The 14,729-nt window shown below is 38.3% G+C and overlaps 1 protein-coding gene across 1 annotated transcript in view; it reads right to left on the bottom strand.

Annotated features, from left to right (window-relative positions):
* LOC102032680 (golgin subfamily B member 1-like) overlaps positions 1-12,418 on the bottom strand; it is a 32,059-nt gene extending 19,641 nt beyond the window's left edge. The window contains 16 exon segments of the mRNA XM_031061160.1: positions 2-74; positions 930-1,020; positions 1,821-1,930; positions 5,399-5,549; positions 6,028-6,119; positions 6,208-6,325; positions 6,709-6,818; positions 7,160-7,481; positions 7,590-7,703; positions 7,847-7,969; positions 8,241-8,426; positions 8,662-8,829; positions 9,407-9,529; positions 10,609-10,755; positions 11,565-11,708; positions 12,365-12,418. Coding sequence (XP_030917020.1) covers positions 2-74; positions 930-1,020; positions 1,821-1,930; positions 5,399-5,549; positions 6,028-6,119; positions 6,208-6,325; positions 6,709-6,818; positions 7,160-7,481; positions 7,590-7,703; positions 7,847-7,969; positions 8,241-8,426; positions 8,662-8,829; positions 9,407-9,529; positions 10,609-10,755; positions 11,565-11,708; positions 12,365-12,409 — 2,117 coding nt within the window. The 5' untranslated portion in view covers positions 12,410-12,418.
* Positions 12,419-14,729: the final 2,311 nt, after the last annotated feature.

Genomic DNA, 14,729 nt, shown 5'->3' with positions numbered 1-14,729 from the left:
CTCTTCCAGAAAAAGTATTTGTTCCTGCAGTTGGTTTCTTTCCAATTCCAGCTCTTCAACCACACTCCGTAAACCTACTCAGGTCAAAGAAGGAAAATTCTTTCAAGAGAAGACCACCAAAATACCCAAAGTCTAGAAATGGCTGCAGCTCTTTATTCCAAGTTCTCATCAGTGTTAGGCATAAACAAATCTCACCTACTTCTAGTGGAAATGCCTGAGGCACTACATCCCCAAAATTTAGATGGCAAAAGTACCCTTAACAGCTGGAAAACCAAAATAAGTTGCAGAGCTAATGAACTCAGGACCTAGCAGAAATATTCAAATATTGAGCCACCACTATTGTGGTGTTACATTAACCACAAGTTGATCAGGTGCTTGCAGGATCATATATTAAGTAATTATAATAAACTGGTCTGGACTGACAATTTGCAAGTGAGCCCATTCCATCTTAACAATAAGATGTATTTGCAATCTTTGCCATTAATATAAAATCATCAGCATTAAAAACTGAGAATGGTATTTTTAAATTAAGCAGCAATGGAACAGAATTCTGGTTTGCAACATAACTGTGATATAAACTGGAAACACATTCACAGGAACAACTCATAACTTAAAAGAAACACATGATCTTGCCACATGGGATATTTGATGGGCATCAAAGCTCATCCAATTCCAGTGCTCAGCCATATTGATGCTGTACTTGTGAGCCAGAACTAGGCAGTTCATCCAGCACGCACATGCTTGGAAACGAAAAGGAAGAAAACACAAGCCAAAAAAATCCAACTAAGATTAGAATACACCACAAATGGGCTGTTAGCTGAATTTGAAAACAAAAATAGACACAAAATGCAGATGCTGTGTGCATGCTTTCATCAACTGTCTAGTCGCTATCACACCTGCATTGGGTGCAGGGTACTCTGGCCACCAACCTCCCATGTTTTCTCCTTCAGCTGAGTCAGTGCTATCCAAGGTGACATTCAGCTCTTGGAAGCATTGTTTGCCATCGAAGGGGAATCCTTCCTACACACAAAACATGAGAAGGAAGTTTAACTCAAAGAAGGAAGCAAGTAGGGGTAAGATAATTCAGCTACTAAAACCACAGTTTCAATCCAAAATCCCAAAACTCAGCACTGACTCGGGCACTTCAATGCAAGTATGTGGGACTGCTGTAAACTAGAGTGGTCTACGCAGCTTCCAGCTATTATTGCCAGAAAAGCCAAGTCTCCCACCGGTTTTTTAAGATACCTGCAAGCCTTTAAAAAACACCCTTGGCTATCTGAGAAGCTAATGGATACTAATGTTTGGATATCTTAATTAGTGCCCCGATTTCTGAAGTTAAGAGTTCTCTGAAGTATTAGTTAACTAATTATCTTCTTCCAAGGGTCTGTTAATGGGACAATGACATTCTAATTTTTAAAAAAGTTATCATTTTTTCATGCAAGGTGCAGCATCACCTACCTAGAAGTCCACCTGAATGAAGTGGCACTAATTATTCAGTAAAGCTCCACCAGCAAAGAGATTTGTAAAGATTTTATAGAGGTCAAAAACAGCCTTGACATCTGAAGCATGCACATGGCTTCAGGCATGGGAATTACTCCAGAGAGAACCTTGTGATTTTTCAGTGGAAGGAAGTAAGAGCTATGCGAATTTCTCATCTTCTGGCTATGTACATGATCATTAAATTTATCAATGTTTTCAGTTCCAATCTACGTTCTTAATCTCCTCATGTTTTAAAGACTAAAGCACCACATAAATAAGAGTACTTTCCACAGTTTTATTAATAGACAGGTAAAAATAAACTCACATCTCTTTGAACCTACCTGCAGCTTCCTGCTGGTCTGACTGCCTTTTCTTCTTGCCTGCTGCAGCCTGCCCACTCCTTGAACTGTGGCCAGTTCCTCCTCCAGCTCCTGCTGCCCTGAGACTATGGCTGGATCAGAGCAGCCAGGAAAGAACCAGTCATCCTCAATCAGTTTTGTGCCACAGGAAAGCATTTACATTTATATCAGACACTACTACATGAAAAGAGACCAGGGACAGGGTGAAGTCCCTACAAATGACTGACAGGAACAAGATTAAAGATTAAAATCAACTGCATTCACCTTGTGATTTCCCTCCAACACTGCTATGTAGAACATAAAGTCTGAGTATCTCACTAAGAAGAAGCAAACCAAAGTCTAACTTCACTTCTTCATCAGCTCTAAAGAAGACTTTATACAGGAGGGTGGAAAGGGTGAGGTTATACCATGCTAAGAAGGAAAGCCAATCAATTAAAATGCCAAATTACATCTCAATTCAATTTCTCAGGTTCAAATATATCTAATTTGTATGATAAAAACCATAGCTTTTTCAGCTGATGACTTTTTAATCTCAACAATCACATTCATTTTTATAAAAATTTTAATTTTAGTACAAGCTCTGAAGCCAGATCATTTGAGGAAGTCATAAGCACATGTTATACTGGCATCAAACCATCTTATCATAAATAAGTAACATCATTCTTTTCAGGACAAATACAGAATCACTAGTAAATAAACACACTGAATAAACTGAGAATATGACAGCTTAGGTATGCATCCTGTTCATTGTTAGAAATGATCTGTCATCTGAAGTGCATTCCCATCTGTTTTGTGATACAACAAAACACATTTGGGGTAAAGATTAGGAAACAACACGTTCCATGCAAAGCAGACACAACAGCACAGCCAGGGAAAGGGAGGGCAAGTAAAGGTGACTCCATATTTGAATTGAAAGTTACATTAATTGGATAATTAGAAATTTGGCTTTCAGTTTAACCACATGAATCCACAGCTGTCCTCACAGCACACAAAACTCAGAGAATTTATGTCAATGCATCTGTGAGGTCAACAACAGGAACAATTTGGAGAGTCAACCCTACAAGGAATACCTTGCTTTCATTTGAGTTGGCCAAGAATTACTTATACCACAGATTTCCTTAATTCACAATTCCATTGCACCTGCTAGATTTAAATTCCTCCTGTAATATTCCAAAATTACACCCCTAATGTCTTGTCAGAAAAGATTAGTGGGGAAAAAAGCTAAAGAAAAAAACAATGACCCTTTTCACGTGGGTTTGATAAATTGGATTATACTTCTGATTTCAATTATACTTTGGCTTCTTACACTGTCAATTCATAAGTGTTTTAAACACCCTTGTGTATTTTCTAGATTTTACACTTCTTTTTATCATTATACACACTTTTTCAAGGCTGTAAAATTAAATGCTGACTTTTGATCACAGGCCTTAAAGCTCTGTTGACAGGAACTGCCAGTTAAGGGGTTCAAAGAATAATACTTATTCCAGGTAAAAATTTAACCCCTCTTCTAACACTGTAATATAGGAACCCAACATATTTAGGCTCCTAAGTATGTGATGATGATGAAAAAAACAATGAAATTACAACTGTCACAAGAATAATGGAAGGATAGAAATTGGAGCTTTAGAATGATTTAGCACACTCAGACAAGTGATAAAACACTTCCAGTTAAATGGAGCATTGCTTTAAGACCAACTAGTAATTACATACATTTTCTAATGTTTTACAGCAGCTTAGGAAGCTTTTCAGTTGCAATTATTTAACATAAAACCCTGAAAAACTTTCCAGAATACCTTTTTTCAGATATGCACTGCATATAACAAATTATGATGTGTCTGTACTTCCCTGAGTCACTACTGATGCTACATATTACTTTCACATGGCTTAAAATATTGGTAGTTAATATTAATGCACGCAAGTTCAGCAATTTATGGGATGGAATATTATTTTTTTAAATACTACTGAATTTCAGATAGTACTAAGAATTAATTTGCTTCTTACTTAGTCACAAGCACTTGTGGCAAGCCAAGAAATTTGTCTCTAGATAAAACATAAATATGGAGTCAGCTGTTACTACAGTGAAAAAATGAAGATGATTTCATTAATATAAAAGAAGAAAACAGGTAGTGCAAGGCAGGAGAAACTTGAGTTAAAACCCAGAAGTTGTTACACATATTGCTAAAATCCACAAACCACCAATGGCAAACCTTGCAAGGTACTGTTGGCAATTTGCTCCACAAGAAGCAAGAGCAGGAGAAATCAGCAACAGTACATTGCAAGGGACCATTGTTGCAGGAACCTGCATGCACAAAACTGATGGGAAACTGCTCTCCCTGGCTGCCCAGATCGCAGAGGAGGGTAGGAGTGGAGGGGGAAGGGACGCTCAGGGCTCACCAGGTGGAACGGCAGGAAAAAAAGAAACAGAAAGATCATGCTACTCCCAAGGGGAAAAAAAATGCAAAATTAAACCTGGACCGAGGCAGAGGAAATTTTACAAGTGTTATTAATATTGCATGTGGCTCTGTGGCCAGCACAGATGTGCTAACAGATAGATTTGATGGAGGGGTATTATTTCCTTTCAAACCAAAGCATAAATCCTTCAAAAAGAAGAGACGTGACCCTTAAACATTTCTGTGCTTACACGCTGAACTTTCAAATGGATCATGGAAATGAAAAATAATTCAGCTGCAGATTGAAAAGAGAAGGCTCAAATTAACTAACTGGATTAATTATGATGGGAGGTCCTGTGCATTAAAATCTGCCATTATTCCCCATGCAGTTAACTAAGGGGACAAAAATGGCAATTTAGTTCAGATGGCATGGAAAGAGCAGTAAAAGCTATCTAAAATTTAACCAGACTTTCATAAGTTTTAATAGAAGCTACTTCAGTTTCTCATCAGCTGATTAATTAATAATTTAGCAAGCTCTAAAACCTGACTTTACTTGAAATGCTATTTTCTGTAGGTAATTTGATATTTTTAACCACCTCCAAGCCACTGCCAGTGAGCATTATTCAGCTGGTCTATACAAGTGGCACCTACTAGCAGATCACTAAATATCCTAAACAGAATTAATGAGAAGTTTCCTAAAGAGAAATTCCATGCCAGGTACATTTTGCTTAAGCACCACCTTCATTCCTCTAATTCAAACCAACACTATAGTCCCCCACACTTTCACCACTTCTCTATGCAGGCAGCTTTAATATTTCAATGGGGAACTATTTATCATTGATAAAATATTATTTTTTTATCATTTTTATCATTTACTATATGCAGACAATAAGCCTGTCAAGCAGTCTTACAAAGCAGCAGCTCAAATGGCAAACAGAATAGCACATCTACTTAATAAAAATTATATAAAACAAGATGAATATATGAGAAACAAACTTGAGGGAATAGGAAAAAGCAGAAATTGCAAATTTCAGCAATTTCACTAACTACACATATTTTATGACCACAGAAATGAGTCATGGTGGTGTGCTATCAATTCGGTCTGAAGCACAAGAGACACACACAGATCTATAAAAACAGGATTGTTGGACTGGAAATAAAATAATTCACCTTCTCTCTCCTCCTCGATCTGAGCCATTCTCAAGGCCATGGCAGATTTCTCTTCTTGGACTTGATCCCGGGACTCCTCTGACTCTGGGACATTTTCCTGCCATTCCAAGAGATGACTCTGCAGTTCATCCACACTACCTGATTCACTGGCCTAACAAGAGAAATTCTGTATTAAAACAAATTTACCACCCCTCTCTGCAAATGTAAATACATTGTAAGTTGGCAAACCACCATAATTCATCATTTAACTCAAATAAAAATCTATGAAATTGGTAAATGCAGATTGTGGATATTGTAGATTATGTGAAAAACAAGTCCCACAAATTCATAAAGTACTAAAAATATTCTGTCTACAAAATAACAGCCACACTTTGATGACTCACATTAAACATCACTAAATAAACAGCAAACTGCTTGGAAAAATGTAATTTAAAGTGTGTGCGAAGTAGGTAGAAATCAATCTTTTTGAGTAATTCAAAACCTGTCATCGTGTTCTCCAACTGAATAGCCATTGACAATTCCATCTATCAATAAACTAATTCTCAGCTCCAAAATCCAGCTGACATACTTTTCAAAGTCTAATTAACACCATTAATCAGTAACTCATGCAAATCCATTTTCAAGTTAACCTGTGAAGCTGCTCTCTTTGTAACTTGGTCAAGATCAGCCTGCAGCTTCCTCTGCTGCTCTTCATAGAGCTCGAGCTTTTTCAGCAGTTCTTCTACAAAAACAACAAATTTGGTTCGTGAGGACACAAATAATTCATTTTTGTCTCTACTTTGGATCATCTGCAAAAGATTTTCTCTTACCATTCTGAGTTCCAATTTCATGCAATGACTGTAGTTTTGACTGCAGTTCTTCATTTTCAACTTCTAATTCTGACACACGATTGCTTAAGGCAGATACATCATTGGTTTTTGAGGAAAACTGAAAGAAATTACAGTTATGGAGGTTTCAAACACAGCAAAATCACAGCAAAGTCCTTTTTTTTCTTATTCTTTAGTAGTATCTAGAATAGCTGTTTTTCTAATATTTCAAGTGCAATACAGCAGCTCTCTCTAACAATGCTGGGATGCCTGAATGCTGGCAATACAATTTGCACTATTTTTTATTTAAACTACATCTTGTATCAACATTTTATGTCCATTCCATTTTCATACCTTAATTCAGGTTTGAATGAAATTAAAAGTAATTTACCTTACAGTAAACTATTTTAATATTCTATTTATGCCACAGTTTACTTTCAATCAAAACTCCAAGCACAGTAGTTGGAGAAAGACACAGAGCCTTAAACACAAAGCTACACATACATTTTTCAGTTCATCCTCCAGCTGTTTGATTCTTGATTTAGACCAAGCCTTCATTTTCAAAAACTTGGCTTCAGATTTGCTGGCCTCTTCTGTTTTCAATTTCACTTGGACTAAGAAACAAGAAGCAGGAATTATTTTAAACTGTAGAGAGATTATTAATACAAACCTTGTGTGTAATTCCTTTAGCAACTGGAAGTTACACAAGACCACAGCATTTACAGAAAAACATAAGAATTAGACACAGTGACAAATTTACAGCTCGTGATTATCTTGGTAATCCTCTAACCCTCATTAATATAGTACTTGATCCCTTTAATTACTGTGGCAATAACATTCCATCAAGTTTCATGTCGTTCTAATTGCAGTAAGTATGAAATTGGCTCAAAACACGTAGAGGTCTGGGGCAAAGAAGCCTTTAATACTGTCAGTGACAACTGTTTAAATAGGATACCTTCCAATTCTTCCATCTTCTCTTTGGTTACAGATTCCAGATCTTTGACTTCTTTGGAATTACTCTGTCCACCAGCACTCAACTCTGCCACTTGTTTCTGAAGCTGAACTAGGGCCTGGTCTTTCTCTTGCAGCTCAGTTTCATGTTTCTCTTGAATTTCATGCAGTTCAGCATTGTATTTCGCCTTAACTTTTGTCATTTCAAGCTCATGTTTCTCCATCATGTCTTTTAATTGGGCTCTCATTACATGTTTCTCAGCATCCAGTTTAGACTGGAGGTTTTCTTTTTCAGACAGAAGACGTTTCAGGTTTTCATTATTCTCCTGTTTAAAAAAAAAACAGCACAAAAACCATTTATAATTTCAATGCAAAGTATTTTTCCTACCACTGTCAAACATTATACTTGCACTCCTACTTATGGCACTTCTTACTTTCAATTGCTGGTCCTTGGCATCCAGCTCTTTTTGCAAGACATCGATCACCTGTGTCCTTCCCAGCATGACTTCTTCCTTTTCATGGAGCTTCTGTTTCAAAGCCTTTAGTAGCTACCAAAAATAAAAAGTTAAATAATCAAGCAATCTATAAAAGACTTATTTTTCTTCTCCCAGCCAGACATCTGAACTGTGTCACAGAGTTTAGTAATTACATGACTCCCAATTCAAGCTGCTGAGTTTCCAGAGCAACATACCTGTTCTAGGTCAGCACTTGCATCAGATTTAGCAGCTAATCTAAAAAGCTCCTGCTCATGTTTTTCTCTCTGTGCCTCCAGCTCCTTTTCCTTTTCCTGGATAATATTTTGAAACATACGTATCTAAAACCAAGAAGAAAATAAATATGAAACCAGCCAACAAACTATAGTAAAACCACACTGAACTGTCTAACTAAAGGTACAGAAAGATAATGGATTCCAAATTAAGTCTGAATTTTGCTTCCAGTAACATTAAACACACTAATTAGTCACTTATGTTCATTCCTAGCAAGTTTCTAACAACTAAGCCCAAACGACATCCTCCTCCTCAAACACCTGCATTCTACTTTTCCTAAGAACTGGATATAACTTTTAGAATCTTGCATTTACTTACATTTTCCATGTATTTAGCTTCTTTTCCTTGGAAATGCTCTCTTTCCTTGCTTTGAACGTTTTTCAGACTCTCAATCTGCTCCTGGAACAAGCTGCATTTTTCCTCACTGTCTCCCACCTTCTTGGTAAGGTTCTGCACCAGAATCTCCATGCTTTGCAGTGATGACTCTTTAGCTGCCAGCTGGTTCTTTACAATGCAAACCAAAAGACAATTAGCAGAAAAATGATACAGCAATCATGAAGCCTCTCCCTGGTAAGAACAAAATAAGCAAGTAAATATATATAAATTAAGATAGTCAATAAAGAACTTTTAGTCACATGAATTAAGTGTATTTCAGAGAGGGACTGACTACATAACACATCACAATTCATTGGCTCCTTGAAAGCTCTACAGAGATTTTATAACTGAGCTGCTAACATACCTTCAATTCCTCATTGGGCAGGAATATTTCATTGGCAGCATCACTGGATCCACAGGCCACCTGCAAATCCCTGATGTAAGCATCCCTTTCAGCCAGCCTCTTCTCCTTCTCTGCCAGCATGGCATCCATGTCAGCCCCACGGCCGCGCTGCGCCTCCAGCTCAGCATCCTGAGGTGAAAAGGCAGAATTGGTTGTGCTCTGTGCTTCCATCTCCAGCACAGAAGAATGGTCTGCATCACTTCCTTATTGCCTGTGTTAGACTACTCCAAAAATTACAATCAGATGTATAACTGGATCTGTTTCAAGTGTAATCATTATTTACTGAACCTTCCTCTCTCAAATTCTGCAGCATTCCCATTCCTGCCACCATCCCCAGGGAAGTTATGTCCATAAAACACCACAACATGAAATTTCCTACATTTCCTCCTGTTATGACCTATTTTTTCAATGAGGAAAACTGAAACAAACCAGTACTTTCGTTCAAAATGCAAGATTTAAATACAACATTGACCCACAGAGCTCGTCTCTGTGTATCCTTCTCCATTCATCCAGGATTCCCTGCTCACTGAAGGCACAATGACAGAATTCCCACTGCCCTTGCTGAGGCTGTAACATAACAATTCCTCAACAGAAAACTCCCAGAATGGCTGTTCAGTAGCACAGAATTAAATATATACTTAAATAAACATATTCAAACATAACCCTACACCACAAAGGTAAAAAGTCATGTCATATAAAACACCACCTTTTTCTGTAACTCTTCATTTTTTTGTGTGATCTGGGATTCCAGCTCTTCAATTCTCCTTCTCAGCACCAATATTTTCCCTCGATTTGCTGCAGCATTTTCCTGGTCTCCGTCTTTTGATGCCTGCAAAAACAGGAAGGTTTGCATTCCATGAACAGGTAACTCCTGGATTCTGTACCTCTACTTAGTCTGGTAATATTGATGAAAAAAGCAGATTTTACTCGCAGACTCTGTTTCAGTTCTCTTCTATTTTTCATATTCCATGGAGAAGCTGGCACAGAATTTGTATTAAACTTATAAAAGTCTTTGTATTTAAATTATTCATGATAATTACTGCTAAAAAGTGGACTGGAATGTGTAGCAAGGAGATTCACTTTCTTTGGCAATTGAAACTCAAATAATCTGGCAAGTGTAGTCCATACATATCAGAGGGAAAACAGGACTACTGGGGGAAAAAAAAGAAATTCAACCATTCCCAAGCATGCTTTTAATCAAAATTTCCCCAGTTGTAATTGTTGTTTTATAGAAATTATCTGCCATTACAAGAAACCAATTGCTAAGCACGTTTTGTCAGCCAAAAAAAGATCAGAAGAATAAATAGTCACTGCACATTTTTGTGGAAAACGGGACTGCAACAAACTGAAAGTTACCCTTCCCTTCCAGCACAGCTTTAAAATGCAAATCTCCCTGAAAAACCAAAGCCTCACTAAAGTTATTTTAGAAGCCATATGAAGTCCTGCTCTGAAGAAATACAAGTCTACTTGCACAACTGTGTTACTGCAAACACATCTGAGACTCTCTTGTTAACAGTAAAACACCTGTCACTTTCCAGCACTTAATTCACATTTTGCTAGTAAGGACAGTTATACTTTTCCTAAGGAACAAGACAGGCTTTGTTTTCATTTCTTCTCCAGACCTTATCTGCCTGATTTACATGTGTCAAAACTTGGGGTTGCTAATAAGATGAAGGAGTGAGAAATTTTTACTAAAACAATTTGAAGGGAATGTGCAATTTTCTGGATTTCTATTGAAAAATAAAAGAATTAAATAGAAACCCAGATGAATTGACAGCACCCACTCAGTCTACCTTGATCCTAACCTGACTCAGCTCAAAATTTTAATTTCCCCATTGAGTCCAGCACGGAAAACAGCCTACAGCACCCCAGAAATTGTATCTGCTTTCAAATATGAGAACACCTTACCTTTTTTGGTTCTGCTTTGGCCTCTAAGCCTCCTGCCACTGGTAACTGTTTCTTAAGTTCTTCCAGCTGCGAGGTTAATGATGCAACCTTGGCTTTGTTCTGCAGCTTCAGCTTAGAAATTTTGGCATCAGCAGATTCCTTCTCCTCCTACAAACATCAAAGTCACGACAGACTAAATTAGCTACACGGACAACTGCCTCCTTCAATTCTTCCATTAAAAAAAAATCAGAGGGAGAAATCTGAAGTGATTAACAAAAAATATCTTCCCTGAAGAGACATTCCAATGTTTCATTTTCATTATTTAAATATTCTTTATCTAAACTTTCTGCACATGGTGATTATTACTATATAGAATTCCAAACCTTATTATATAAATTTCCCTATTTTTTTTCATAGCAATACAAATTCTAGGTTTGACTTTTCAATGAGAAGAATTATTTTTTCATAAAAAAGTACAAGAATTATTTTTTCATAAAAAATACAAGAATTATTTTTTCATTTAAAAATACAAATTTTTCCATAAAAAATACAAAATACAATATAAAATGCAAAAAGACAGACGTCTTCATGATAGTGTAAAATCTGATTTCTTTTTTTTTAGAGAACTCAATATACAATGAGTTTTAAAACATACAGTATTTTAACACTTGGCTGTTCACATCCACAGATATAAAGGGCAGAAAGAAATCTCTCCTAGGAAGAGATCAACCTTATGACTTTTTTAAAAAGAGTAACAAGCCCCAAAAAAAGCCTTCAAGATATTAGATATAAATTCCTTTTAGCTCAGTCCTGGGACAGAACACACGCTGGGAACAAGCAGCAATGTCCAGACCCCAGAATAGCTCCTTGTCACCATCCCAGAGCTGCTGTAACAGACTAGAATCTTGCAAAACATCACAAAAAGGACCGAAGGGGGATTTTAAACAATGCTTATGACATGAACACACGCTCAGTACCTTTAACTGAAGATCTTTGCTCCGGAGCTCAGCATCTTTCTCCCTGACAAGCTCCTTGAGCTGTGCCAGCAGCTGCTCGGTGCTCGTCAGCTGCTCCGTCAGATCCGTCACTGCCGCGCTTCCCACGTCCCTGGAGCCTGCAGCCTGCAGAGACCCAGGGAATGTTCAGCCTGGCGACATCCAGGTTGCCTCCCAAAAGTCAAATGGGATTGCACTGCTCCTCACATGCCTGCACTTTGTGTCCCACTTCACTACAACGGTCAGCAAATGCAATGCTAAAGCTTCCATGGGTTATATATACTTACAGTAGGCTGGTTTTACCAGGCCACATGGAATTCTAAACCTTATGAGCTGCTTTAGCAATATTGGCTTGAAATGCAGCAAAATCATCCAAGCATTCTAGGTATGAACACCTGAACTTCCTCATTCCCTTGATTTGTGTTGTGACAGCCAGCAGTGCTGCTGAATAAAATAAATACCCATAAAATATTGATATTGAACCTACTCTACCCAAAGATACCCTGATGATGGAGCTTATGTAACTCCTACAGATGTTTCCTTAAGGCAGGATAAGCAGAGTGAGGACAGGCACAACAGCTGTGGAAGGCACAGAGATTAAACATCAAGGAGATAAGAAACAAGGACACAACCTGACTTTTAGAGCCCTAGAACTGTCATGGTAAAACTAGTCAAACAACTGCTTTATAAAAGAGAAAATACATATAGTTAGTGTATAAAAAATGAAATATTCTCTGTGTCAGAGAGTCTTAAAAGGATATTAATAGTAATCCAGTACTTACTGCTGTTTTGGAAGGAGAATCATCTCCACTACCCCATTTCCACATAGTTCCACGATGGCTATGGAAAAATAAATGAAATAATACCACAGTAAGTATCAGGGACTCAAATAACTGTAATTAATTCATACTTCTATGTATGTCATTGTGAAATGCTTGAGAGCGATTTGCTCAGTTCTGACAGCACCTCTGATCTCCACCATACCCCCAGTTGTTGAGAAATAACACTTCTCATTATGTACAAAATATGCATAACGTGCCTTTTCTAAAAACTGCCAGTCAGTAAAATGCCAATACTTCCAAAAATAATCCAGAGAAGTCTTTAAAGAGTAAATGCCATGAAGTATTATTCTGCACAGCTGTCAACATATAAATAGAAGACACAAACCACATATAGTTTGCTAATATTTAACCTGACCTTAAACACTGCCTGTCCCTGCAGGAAAGCAGGGATTACATCGACACAGATTTCTAAAAAATCACACATTAAGGCTAAAACCACTAAATAACATCAAACTGCTTGAATTGCTGTGACTGCTGCTTATCTGAAAAGCACAACCGGCACTGCACCTGCTCAGTAATTGTCACCCTCAATTAGCAATACCCAGAGGAAAATCATGTGTCTTTCCCATTCTTATTACAGACTTGTGAACTACACATCCACAGAGCAGGCCTGACTTTGGAAAGCAGGTCATAGTAAGCACTAACACACAGCTTATCTTTGAAAGAATGCAGCCTGACAGCAGAGGCTGCCTTTAAAGCAGTTCACCACTCCAAAGCTTAACCCAGGAATCACAGACTGCAACCCACACCACCTACAATTCCAGACTGGATACTCCTAAGGATCTCTCCTGACATTAAAATCAAACAAGTCATGGGTGTGGGGATGGGAATTGAAGAACCTGTGAGTAAAATCCTCCTCTCATAACTACTGCAGAGCTGTAAGACCAAACCTGTTCCCAGTGAAAAGCTCACTTCCAGGCACACCAAAGGGTTACCCAGGTACAAAGAGGCCAGAATGACTCACTAGACGGAACACAGTCGGGCATTTGTAAATATTTCAGCTCATTTTCAGCTCTGACTGACAGAATCATTTTGCTGGTCTCACCTGTCAGCATTCCTACCCCAATACCTCAACTGCTCCTTCTTGGTGGTTTTTTTTTTTTTACATCAGTGACACCAAACACTGACAAGTTTTCCAAATCAAGTTGGGAAACAAAACTGATCAGGCTTTTCCTACCCGGCATGAAATCGACCAAGGATGGGGTCTACTTTTTTTCTGGGGTACAGATAGCAAGTTAAAGCTGCAATCTTTAGTTAAACCTGCAATCCCTCCACTCTTTTATCTTCCACAACTTCCACGAGACACAACAGATGCTGCCTAATTTTCCAAAACAACTTTCTCCAAATGCTCAAAGTACAACTGAGGTTTCAGCTCTGATCACAACCGAATGTTACCAAAAAGAAAAGCCCCAGTGGCAGCTTTGCCTGCCTAAAATCATCCCCTACCAGCTGCAGCCAAATCCAGCTAAAAAAACCCCTAATCTCGTATTATTCATCTGGGCACTTTCCAGCCTCCTCAGTCCCCTGAGTCAGAGAGCACAGGGTCCAGCACCAGGGGCACATGACAGATTTGGGCAGCAGCTCATTTCAGCTCTCACTACCGAGGAGGGTGATGACAATCCCCTCCCTCCTCTCTGCCACAGGCCTACAGCACAAAAACAAACTGTGCAACAACTCAGCTAAACCTAATATTATTTTAAACCCATTCCCCGAAATAATTTGGCGTTGGCAATAGATCCACTGAAAGAAAACCATTTTTATTTGTTTTCTCCTAGTAACTGCACACTTTTGCTTTTACCCACCAAGATGCTGGTTCTTTTGCTGAACAAATTTGTTTTCAAGAGATCTGTGCCATATATGAACTAAAAGCTCCTGGACAAAACCTGGGCCAAAATCTGCACGAACATAGAACACACAGCACAAACTGAAGCAGTGTTAACCAAACCACACACACCCTGTAAAAATATATTGAGACATCATATAGCTATTACTTGAACCTATTATAAACACGATCTCTTAGTCACACTGACCACATTTAAATATTAATATGAATTGTTACTTATTTTCCATACTAAATATATTATATATAAATATATTTAATACAAGTGAAGCACTATTCTGTAAGAGTGATCCAGTGGAGAAACCGCAGATCAGAGCAGCGCAGGTGCATGTGGGGCGTAGAGAACTCCAAAGAGTCATTTCCACCCTTTTCCACATTCCCAACCCCTCCTGCCCGGCTCCATCAGCGCCCGGCAATGGGAGTGAGCGACCCCCCCACCTCCCCCGCCTTCCCCCTCAGGGCTTC

The sequence above is a fragment of the Geospiza fortis genome, unplaced genomic scaffold (assembly GCF_000277835.1).
Source record: "Geospiza fortis unplaced genomic scaffold, GeoFor_1.0 scaffold590, whole genome shotgun sequence".
NCBI classification, from domain to species: Eukaryota; Metazoa; Chordata; class Aves; order Passeriformes; family Thraupidae; genus Geospiza; species Geospiza fortis.
This window is presented reverse-complemented; position numbering and strand designations above follow the sequence as displayed.